The sequence below is a fragment of the Mustela putorius genome, unplaced genomic scaffold, assembly GCF_011764305.1.
Source record: "Mustela putorius furo isolate JIRA1106 unplaced genomic scaffold, ASM1176430v1.1 tig00000127_pilon_pilon_pilon, whole genome shotgun sequence".
In the NCBI taxonomy this organism is placed as follows: domain Eukaryota; kingdom Metazoa; phylum Chordata; class Mammalia; order Carnivora; family Mustelidae; genus Mustela; species Mustela putorius.
The window spans coordinates 8815708-8826831 of NW_025421288.1; the positions used below are offsets into that span (position 1 = coordinate 8815708).

At 57.5% G+C, this 11124-nt stretch overlaps 1 protein-coding gene across 9 annotated transcripts; it reads left to right on the forward strand.

Annotated features, from left to right (window-relative positions):
* The first annotated feature begins 675 nt into the window (after positions 1 to 675).
* LGALS12 (galectin 12) lies at positions 676 to 10433 on the forward strand. Of its 9 annotated transcripts, none has more exons than XM_045063944.1 (10): positions 676 to 1199; positions 2376 to 2996; positions 3123 to 3336; positions 4128 to 4247; positions 4762 to 4800; positions 5420 to 5446; positions 5976 to 6064; positions 7911 to 8001; positions 9260 to 9410; positions 9908 to 10433. In XM_045063944.1, exons 2-10 carry the CDS (start codon positions 2956 to 2958, stop codon positions 10108 to 10110), a joined length of 975 nt encoding a protein of 324 aa, XP_044919879.1. In that variant the 5' UTR covers positions 676 to 1199; positions 2376 to 2955; the 3' UTR covers positions 10111 to 10433. The 9 variants fall into 9 exon arrangements, with proteins under 9 accessions (XP_044919879.1, XP_044919870.1, XP_044919877.1 ...); XM_045063935.1 differs by having other exon boundaries at positions 2908 to 2996; positions 9908 to 10432; XM_045063942.1 differs by lacking the exon at positions 4762 to 4800 and having other exon boundaries at positions 2908 to 2996.
* Positions 10434 to 11124: the final 691 nt, after the last annotated feature.

Below are 11124 nucleotides of genomic sequence, written 5' to 3' on the forward strand. Positions count from 1 at the left end.
GGCCCTGGAGCCTCTGCCCAGCCTGGGCTGCCGCCAGGAGGGTCCCACAGGGGGCTCAGATCCTGGGACCTCCCAAATCAGGATAAAGTCGAGGGGTTGTGCCGCCTTTTAAAGGGAAGGCTTTATTGGAATTCGAACCAAAACTGGAGTGACTCCAGTCCAAAGACTGGGGGATCTCAATGAAAAGGCAGACAGCTGGGTCCACCCCCAGACCCCCAGACACAGACCTCCCGTGGAGACACTCTTCGGAAGTCACCGCCTCAATACACAGATGAGCAAAGGGAGTCACAGAGAGGGCAAGTGACTTGGCCCAGGGCACACAGCAGGCGCACGTTAAGCAGAGGCTGAGCTAGAACCCGGATCTCCTTGGGTGTGGAACATTCTGCCCACTGCATCTCACTGCCTCTTCTGAGCCTCCAGGGGGCGCTCCTCTCCTCCTGCCCCTTTCTCCCCATCCTCCACCTCCTTTCTGACCACAGCTGGGCCCTGGCATTTGTAGCTAAAGATGAAATGGAGCCCCAGGGGATTATGAATCATGCAAAAGGGGAAAAATGGGGGAAAGGGCAGGGGAAGCTCTCCGCCGGGAGGGGGTCGGGCATGCAAAGCCACTCAGCCAAGTCCCAGAAGCTGGGGCGGGGCTTGTCCTGGGACCTGCCCACATGTGCCACCCACGGACCTCCGACTGGGGAGGGCTCCAAGGGGAGGCCGGGGAACCACAAACAGCAGGCCGGAAGAGAACCTGTCTCTGCCCTCCCTTTGCAACAGCTTGGCGCTTCAGAGCCCAGTGCAAGTGGGGGCAGGGGGCTGGTTAGTTAGCTGCTTAGTTCAAGCTTCTCGCTCCTGGACTCGGATTTCTGCTGACAGCCCCAATCCGGCTGGCGGGACTGGATCTGGGGTGTGCACCAGGGGTGGACCACTGCCCAGTGCTGCCCTCTCAGGCCTGCTGCGAGGGGCACCGGGACCCTGCTGGATCCAGGCTAACCGCCTGGGTTAACCGCTGAGGCTAACCGCTAAGGGAGTTGTCCTGGCACCTCAGATCCTGGCTGGGAAAGGCAAGTCCGGCCAGTGGGGGCAGGGCCAGGGCTCCTGGAATCTGGATCTGCAGGCCGAGTTGGAGGTGCTCCATTCCCATGTCACCTGGAGAAAAACTAGACCCACTTCCTGACCCTTTCATCCTGCAGCCGCCCATCTTCCACCCGGTGAGCAGCCACTCTGGTCTGGAATCTCCAGTCCCAGGGCTCCCCCCAACTCCAGCGGGACCCAGACTCCCAGGCGGTGGGTGGAGAGGCCTTTGGGTTTGGGCCATCCCCTCAGCACCTGCTCCTAGACTCTGGAAGGCCCTCGTGAGCTTAGCGAAGTGGCCGACCAGCTAATTCCCACTTGGGTGGGAATGATGGGGCTCACCAGGTCCTTTCATTTTAAAAGCAATAGAGCCAGGAGTCAGGGCTGTGCTCCTGTCATGTGAAGGGGGCCAGGCTAGGAGGATCTGGGGCTCCTGGGGCACTGAGTACCTAGGGTGGTCTCATCTCCAGCCTGGAAGAGAGTTACGTTGGAACTTCCAACTCAAGGATGGGTGTAGGGGTCCTCATGTCCTCCTCCTGCTCAGTGCCCACATGGATTTGCTGAAGTCTGGTTTTGCTTTACAGAAGGCTGAACGCCCAGCACACTCCTTCCTCCCATTAATAATGCTAATTATCACTTTCTCTTGACTGCGCTTTCTCCCCCTGGGAGAGCTGGGGCAGCTCGGTAATTACTACAGGCCAGGCCTGGAGCCTGGGAAGTGGGAGGGGCGGCAGGACTGAGCCTGGCTAAGCCTTGGGCCCTCCGACAGCCAGCTGGGAGCTCCAGCACCTTCCCGGATGCCTGAGTAATGGGGTGAAGCAGCTCCCCAGGTTACAAGCTCCCTCCTTGCTCTGCAGGCTGCGAGCTCCTACCTAGAGGGCAGCACTGTTGGGGCTCAGGTCCTTCTAGGTGGTTCGGAGAACACGTGAAAGCCAGTCTTGGTTGTGCTGATGTGTCCCTGGGATATGTTCCCATTTATTCTGCAAACACATATTCACAGCCCACACTGTGCCAGGCGAGGCCCTGAGCACAGAAGGGAAAAACAGGGCTTCAGCTCCGGCTAGCCTGAGCCTCCAGCAGAAACAGCCAGCCCCCTGCTTTCCCTGTAAGCCTGCCAGTGGCCAAGCTGGCCATAGAATGAAGCATTCCGGGAACACAGGGGATGGAAGGAAAAACTCAGTCACCATAGTGGACAGTGCTTGGAGAAGGGTCAGAGAACCTCAAAAGACCAGTTGGATCTCGCAGGGCCAAGGTAGAGCAGAGGAAGCGGCTCTGAAAAGGCAGGGAGTTCTAAACTGTGTGTTGTGTTTTAGGAATTCTGCATAGCTTCTGTGTGGGGAGAGGTGTGCCTGGGAAGGTAGGCTGGGCGGTGGTTGGGTATCTCTGCTGGTATCCATATCAGGGTCCCAACTTGTCCATTCTTCTGCCTGCTGCCCGTCTCTCCTGCCCCCCCGTTCCTGGGCTTGAGCCAGTAAACAGCCTCAGGACCTCGATGCCGGGTGCTGGAGGTCAGGGCAAGTCTCACTGAGGACCCTTCTGTGCCCAGGGACCTGGGAAGAGGGGCAGGGCTCTGCCACCATGGGTGCAAGGGGGGATGCTCCTAGGGGGGGATGGAGCTGAACTTGGCTTCCCTAGGGCAACGCGGCTTTGACATGTGAGGGTCCAGGAAAGAGGAAAAGGTGGAAGAGAACCCTAATTTTTCCCCCATAAGGACATTTTCTGTTGGGGGCAGGAGAATGGAGTTTTCTTGTTCTTCTCTCCCCCACCCTCTGCCCACCTGATGTGGGGATCCCTCGTAAGACCCATTCCCCAGCCCCATATGGCAAGCTCTACCCCCTTGTTCAGGTGGTTCCTTATGTTGCGACAATTTTCGGTGGCCTGCGTGCGGGCAAGATGGTCATGCTACAGGGAGTGGTCCCTCTAGAGGCACGCAGGTAAGGGGGTACTCCACGGGGCTGCTGGAGCTCAGCCCCAGAGGCAGCGAGCTGGAGGTTCCTCTCTGCCTTTGGGGTCTCGGGGTTTCCGACCAGGGGTGCCCCTTCAAGAGCACCTCTCCCCAGGTTCCAGATAGACTTCCAGTGCGGCTGCAGCGTGCACCCCCGGCCGGATATCGCCGTCCACTTCAACCCTCGCTTCCACACCACCAAGCCCCACGTCATCTGCAACACCCTGCACTCGGGGCGCTGGGAGGCCGAGGCCCGGTGGCCCCGCGTGCCCCTGCAGAGAGGAGCCCCTTTCCGCCTCCTCTTTCTCTTTGGAAATGAGGACATGAAGGTGACGGGAAGGGATGGGCTTTGGCGTCTAGAACCTTCCTCCTTCTCCTCCTCCTTCCTTCCACCGAATTCTCCACGTCACTGTGAGGAGGAGCATCCCCAGGAGGGCTTAAGACCTGAGAGGACTGAGCAGCCGCCGAGCCTCGCTCCAAGCTGCCCTGGGCCCACGTGGCCTGGGACCCATGGCGGCAAGAAAGCTCTCTCGTGCCTGGCCCTGGCCCTGGGGAGGGCACCAGAGCCATAGTCCTAGCAAGTTCTTTAAGAGCCTGCAACGTGATGGGCCCTGTTCTAGCCCCTCAATATCCACTGGTTAGTGAGTCACAAGGTGGGTGACTCACACCCTGCCCATCTCATGACGGCGGCGGGGGCAGGGCGCAGGGAGCGAGGACTCCCCTTCAAGGCTTTCTCCATGGATGGGAACTCCTGCCAGAAAGATGGCAGGACCTTGACCTCTCTGGGGGAAAGGGGAGCTGATGGGAGCCAGCAGCAGAGGGAGGCCCCTGTGGGGGAGAAGTCTGGGGCTTCTGCTGCTGCTGAGGGATGGCCTAGGGAAGTGTTATGTCGGGGCAGAGGGACAATCAAAAGGGCCTTGGTTCCAAGGTCAGCTGTGCAACCTTGGGAAGATCACAGAAGCTTCCCACACCTTGGGCACCTCATCTGCCAAACGCGCCTGTCTCCCAGAGTGGGTGTGAAGTTAAACAAGGGATGGGCCAGGTAAGAGCACCCCACGAGGCCAGGCGGATTCAGTGCACACTAGGTGCTGCTGAGCTGTCTGTCTGTCTGTCTTTCCAGGTGAGTGTGAATGGACAACACTTTCTCCACTACCGCTACCGGCTCCCGCTGTCCCGTGTAGACACCCTGGGCATATTTGGTGACATCCTGGTGGAGGCTATTGGATTCCTGAACATCAGCGTGAGTTCCCTGAGTGGCGACGGCTCCTGCCTCCCCCTGGTGTCTGGGCGGGCCCGGGAGCCCCTGCTGCCCCGAGCAGGCCCTGTCACACCCATTACAACCATGGTAGAGGGGATCCATCAAGGTGTGGGATTCGAGTGGGGTTGAGAAGGTATCCACAGAAGGGGACCCGAGAGCAATGGCCAGGAGGCTATCTGCTTGGACACTTGGAGCCAGGGGACCCAAGCATCAGTAGCTCTGTCCTTCACCCTTGAGGAGCTTATGGAAAATGCAGATTTCTAGGACCCGCCACCAGACATGCCGACTCCCTAAGTCTGAGGTGGGGCCTAGGAATCAGCATGGGCAAGTGCCAGGTTTGAGAGCCCCGGACAAGGCCTGCAGGGAGAGTGAGGACCCACCTAAGCCAGCCTCGACCCACCCCAGGGCATCAGCAGGGTAGGCGGGAGCCCCGCAAATGACTCGCAGAGCTTGGCGGGGCTGAATCCCATGTGTTGCGTCTCCTCTTCCCTAACAGCCATTTGCGGAGGGCGGCAGCGAGTACCCAGTTGGATACGTGAGTTTCTGGGGAGCAAGGATGGCCCTCATGGTTCTGGCCACACTAGCTGAGCCACCACTGTTCCCAGCTCCCCTGGCTTGACCTGCTACTCACTGGACTTGCCCAATTCAACAAAAGCCAGCTGCCCCTTCCCTCACTGGGCAGTTGCCATGGATACTGGTCACCCCCCTCATTGCCCACAAGCCTGGATTTCCCTCTCCCAGCCCGAGCCAGGGTCTGCTTGGGAAGATGGATGGGGTGAGCTGGCTGTGCAGGGTGGGCAGAGCCCCAGGGCTCCTATCAGAAGATCCCGCCAAGTTGGAACTTTCTGTTGTGTCCACCGGGCGAGGGAGCTGGGATCGGCCTGCAGGACAGAGGGGGAGATGAGGTCCAAGGCCACACAATAAGTGAATAACAGGACCCTCTGTGCAGGTCTAACACATTCTTCCAGACCCAGTGTCCATCTGAATCCAAGAGCCCCCCCCCCAGCGCTCCCATTGTTCACCTGCATTGTTTTTAAGAGAGACAAACCCAAGATACACCCAATTCTTCATAATAATATTGAAAAGCTCTCTTTCGCTGAGCAAACTTTGCATGGTTTCCATGTCTCCTTTCTCTTTCTTTCTCTTCTCGACAGCCCTTCCTGCTGAAGAGCCCCAGCCTGGTGAGTGACCTCCCTCCTGGGTCACCTTGAGGAGGTGTCGTCCTGAGGAAGCACGCCCCCCCCCAGGTGGGAAATGCCCCCAGCATCAAGGTTCCCTCTTCCTTTATAGAAACCTCCAGCTTCGTTTTCCCTTTGCTCCATTTATTCTGCATACCATTATCTGAGATTCTTCTGTGCCAGGCCCGGTGCCAGGCTCCAGAACAGAGGGACCAGCCAGTCCCAGCCCTCCAGTGGCACACAGGCTGCTGGAGAGACAGACCAACGAACAGGCCATGACAGTCCAAGATGCACCAACAGGGGACATATTGTCACTCATGGCCCCCGGGAAGAGGGGGCGACCACGGAGCTCAGCCCTGAAAGGCCAGGGAGAGCCGAGGCCTGCGGTAGATGTTCGATAAATGAGGATAGTTGAGTGTCCTCCTGGCCGCATGCCTAGAGACAGACACCTGCCGCAGGGCTCCCCTGGGGCAGCAGCTCTCCCCACACCTCTGCGCGCCTCCCTTGTCAATCATCTCCCATCTCCCTACAGGAGGTGCCCTGCTCACGTGCCCTTCCCCGGGGTCTCTGGCCCGGACAGGTCATCGTGCTGCGGGGGCTGGTCTTGCCGGAGCCCAAGGAGTACGTATCCACATGGAAGGGAGGGGGGAAATCTCTGAGTCGATGAGCTCCACAAGTGTCCCCTCTTCCATCTCTAACACCACTGCCCCGTCGTGGAGCTTGTGGCTGCGAGTGTGCTCAGTGCTTAGTTCCAACCACTGAGCACTGGACGGTGCCCAGTGTTCAGGTTGCCCCCACGGCCCCGACAGCCCCAATTCTCGGAGAACCCTCCCTGCCTGTCTATCTGTGCAGGCCAACCAGCCTCTCATCGTAGGTGCCAGCTGGGGCCTCTGGAAAGGTCCTTTAAGGGCTCACGCTGAGACCCAGATAGAGAATTCATCCTCGCAGGGTGACATGGCACAGGGTTTGGGAAACATGGCCAGGCAGCCCCAGAGAGAGGACCTGGTGCTGGGCAGTGGGAGCTTGGAGCCATACACCAACTACACGGGTGCTGCCTAATCTTTCCAACAGGGGGCGCTCCTGCTCCACTCCCGAAACCTACGCACTCCAAAGCCACTTTCGCTTTCTTTTTCCTTCTTTTGTTCCTTTCCTCCTTCCCTCCAGCTGGAACTGCGTTAGATTTCATGACCTTTCTGGGCCCGATCGCCTGGGTTTGACTTACTACCTGTGTGCCCCTTCAAGGCAGTTACTTTTCCTTTCTGTGCCTCAGTTTCCTCGTTTGTAAGAAGAGGTAATAATAATGCCAGCTTCAGGGGTGGCGTGCATGCTCAGAACTGGGCCGGGCACACAGTAAGTGCTCTACCAATGTGGGGTTCATCAAAATGATCTCCATGGAGGGGCAGGAAGGAAGGGAAGTGCCTTGTCTTCTCCCTTTCTGTTTTGGTTTTGTTTTCTGGAGTCCCTGACCTCAGTGAACTCTTGCCCTGCCTGCTCTTTCTTGGGCGGTCCTGTGAATTCTGGAGTGGGTGCTCACCATAGCCCCAGACAGCATGAACCTCCAGAGCCAGGCACAATAGGGTTGGAGTCCTGGTTGGAGTCCTGGCTTGGAGCCACACACCAACTATACAGATGCTGCCTAATGGCTCCAGTATGGGACCGTGTGGTCCCATGAACAGTGCAGTCTTGGGGCAAGTCACGACAGCCCTCTGAGCCTGGAGTCCTGAGTTTCCCCATCGGAATAAAAGGAGAGAGATCATCTCAGTCCTACAGGGAAAATGAAAAAGTTTCCAGGTTTACAAAGAATACCCTCCCCCCACAAAAACTTGGGAGACATGATATCAAGTTCATGTCCTAGTTCAAAGTCAAATGGCTAGTATCAGGGATGCAGCAAGTAATCAAACTGCTCTTTCTCGAGGGCCGGACAGGTGACAAAGAGCGAAGCCCTGGGTTGGGAAGGAAACATGGAAAGAACCACTCAGGCCCAGCCTTCTGATTATTTTTAAAGAAGAAGCAGCAACCCATCTTTCATATAAACTTTCCCAGTTTTGGAACATGGTATGACCTTGAAGTTGAAGAACACGTGGACCAGCCAAGACATTTTTCTTTTCTTTTCTTTTTTAATTTATTTTATGAAGTGGTGTGCTACTTATTTTTTTTTAAGATTTTATTTATTTATTTGACAGACAGAGATCACAAGTAGGCAGAGAGGCAGGCAGAGAGAGAGGAAGGGAAGCAGGTTCCCTGCCAAGGAGAGAGCCTGATGCGGGGCTCGATTCAAGGACCCTGAGATCATGACCTGAGCCAAAGGCAGAGGCTTTAACCCACTGAGCCACCCAGGCGCCCCCAGCCAGGACATTTCTACAGGCCAATTGGACCATGGACCGCCAACAGGAAGACTTAGCAGTGCCTGGCGTTCAGCAAGCCCACAGTAAATGCTGTTACTCTTTTTTTCTGGAATCGACTGCAGCTTGAACTGGACAGAGGAAGTCGGAGTTGGAAGGCACAGAATTCGTCCGCATGAAAAATCTGTCCTCTCTCCGTCCATCCCCGTAGCACAGGTGTGCAGCTGCCCCAGGACTTCACTAGGTGTCTGAGGACAGTCCGTTACCATCCAGGGCTGTGCAGGACAGGGAGAAGAGAGGCAGGGAGACACTGAGGCCTCTGGGAGTTCTGAGGCCAATGGGAAGGGCTTGGGGCTGGGGGCTAGAGGCTCTGTGTGGTGCACTCTCCGGGACCCTGGCTTTCCAAGCTTCTTCCCAGTGGTGAGCCCTTGCTGGTTCCTTCCCAAAGCTGGAAATGTCTGGCGCATCCTCCTAGAACAGATCCAACGAAAGTCCCTGGAAGACCCGCCCAGGCTGCACCTTCCCCATCCCTCCGCTTCCATCCCCTCCCCTGCTTCGCTGCTCCACGCTATGCCTCCTGGTCTCCCTGGTCTCCGGCTCTCAGGCTACTATCAACCACTTCTTGACGCCCGAGGCATCAGCCACCAGTAACTTCAGAGGCGTTGTTTCAAAGGAAGCTCCCTGGACATGAAAAGGAATCTGGCTCCCCTCTGAGGGGGGCAGGTGCCAGGCAGCAGAAAGGTGCCAGATCTGGAGTCCTGCGTTGTGCCCAGCCCAGCCCAAAGCCTCGTAGCTATTACTAGTGACGTAGTGACAGACCCAGCCATGTGACTTCTTGTCCTTGTCACTTACACGGGCTGCTAAACCTCAAGGCACAGGATTTCCGGGAGGACTCTGTAAAAACACCTACCGTGTGCCAGGCACTCAATAACTTTCACATACCCTATCGCTTTGTTCCTGTCAATAGGAGGGATTGGACTGTAGAGTGATATTTGTTACACAGTGGGTGTGATATGTGCTGATTACAGGCCCGGTGCTGTTCTAGCACTTTAAGAGTTCTAGCACAGGAGAGCTGGTGAGGCAGGTACAGTGCCCTTCTCCCTACACTACAGAGCAGGAAACTGAGGCACAGGGACGTACAGTAACCTCCCCAAGCTCCCAGGACTAGGAAGCAGCAGAGCAGGATTGAACCCAGGTGGCTCACACCTCCACATGATTTGCAAAACACTTAAGACAACACAGCATGAAGCACCCAGTGTTAGCTACTACTAATACGATTCTCCCCATCTCGACAGGGGAAAACAAGGCTCATGCAAGGTCTTTTGCTCCCCTGTGGGTGGCTCCAGCCTGTGGGTGGCAACGTGGGGATTCCCACCCCCTCTCAGCTGCTCCCCCACATCCGTCCCTGCACTTAGGGTCTGGCAGCCTCGGCTCAAAGGAGTCACGGAGCGCCTCCTCCCTCCCCTTCTTGTAGCTTCACACTGAGCCTGCGGGACGAGGCCGCTCACGTGCCCGTGATGCTCCGGGCTTCCTTCGCAGACAGAACTCTGGCCTGGATCTCGCGCTGGGGGTGCAAGAAGCTGATCTCAGCCCCCTTCCTCTTCTATCCACAGCGATTCTTCGAGGTCAGTCGCGGAGCCAAGTGACCTGGTCCCTCCGGGGCTGGGCACAGAGCAGCATTCCCATGGGGAGACAGGGGTGCCTCCTAGGGCTGGGAAGCCAGAGCCTGCCAGGAGGAGCAGACATCCAGGCCACGGCTCTCAACCCTCCATGCACCCGCCAGCGATCCCACACCCAAAACGTGGATTTAATCAATCAGAGCAGACCCTGGTTATTTAACACCCCCCCCACACACACAATGACTCCAAAGTGCTACCAGGGTTGAGAGCCAGTACTCGCGGGAAGACAATGGGCACAGATGGTGGGACTGAGGCCCAGGGCTGGGACGATCCTCATGGAAGGTCACAGCGGTCTGATGACAAGCTGGACACCCAGGCCTGTTCCTTCCCACAACCGGGTGTCCCACGGTCCAGTCTTTGTGACCTCCGAGGGGAGAGCTCGCTGGGTGGGGAGTCAGGCAGGCAGTGGAGGGTCAGTCTGTCCAGAAGCCTGTCTTTTCCAGGTGCTGCTCCTCTGCCAGGAGGGAGGGCTGAAGCTGGCGCTCAACGGGCAGGGCCTGGGCACCACCAGCCTCCAGCGGCAGACCCTGGAGCGACTGCGGGAGCTCCGGGTCAGTGGCAGTGTCCAGCTCTACTGCGTCCACTGCTGAGGAGTGAGCCGGGGACCCCGCCAGGGAAGGGGAGGGCCAGGCCCGGCACCCCTTGATGTAGCTCCACTCTCCACCCTTCCTTGAACTGTGTGCCTGTCACCACCACCAGAGTCTGCAGGGGCTTTGGGTCCCACAGCAGAGGGAAGGCTCCTCCAACTCGGGGCCCCCTCCCCCAGGAGCCCGGGACTTGGTTCTCTCCTCCTGCAGGCCCTAGACAGGGGGGAGCGGGAGCAGCCTCATAAGGACACTCAAAGGTACGGTGGCTAAGGGGCACCCGGGTGGCTCCGTCAGTGAAGCATCCAACTCTTGATTTCAGTTCAGGTCAGGATCTCAAGGTCATGAGATCGAGCCCCACGACAGGCTCTGCACTCAGCAGGGAGCCCGAGAGTCTCTCTCTCCCTCTCCTTCTGCCTGCCCGCTCTGCCCTGCTCAAGCTCTCTCTCTCAAATAAATAAAATCTTTAAAAAGAAGACGATGACGATGACAGTGGCTTAAAGCATTGAGACATGTGTTTCCTTCTCATCTAATAGTTCTGGGGAAAACGGTCCCCAGTCAGTGGTGCAGCTCTGCTCCCCGTGGACCTTTAGGAGGGTCCCAGCCACGGTGCCCGCATTCCCAGGGCACCGGCACCATTTGGGGGGCTGAACCTCGGCTGCCGCCATCCCTAGGTTTCAGTCACTGAGAAAATAATTAGGGAATGTGGACACGGCCCACCAGCTTTCAGAAGCCCCAGCCTAGGCTTGGCCCACCCTGCGTAAATTAGCGTCTCCTCCACAAGCAATAGGTCACGGGGCCACGGGGGCTAGGAAGGCTGGAAACAAGCTCTAGCAGGAGGGCCACGTGCCTGGCCACATGCCTTGCCACGGCTCCTCCGCTGTGATTCCTGGTATGTGGGGATCTGTGTGTACCGCCTTACTTTGTGTTTTCCACTGCCTGGGCTAGTTTTCCCTCGTATTTTCAACCTCCTTGCTTGCTGCTGGATAGATGAAATCTCTATCACCCTCCCCACCTTTTTTTTGTTGTTGTTAGAGTGTTTTGGAAGTTTGAAACTGCATTCTACACTTCTGGTG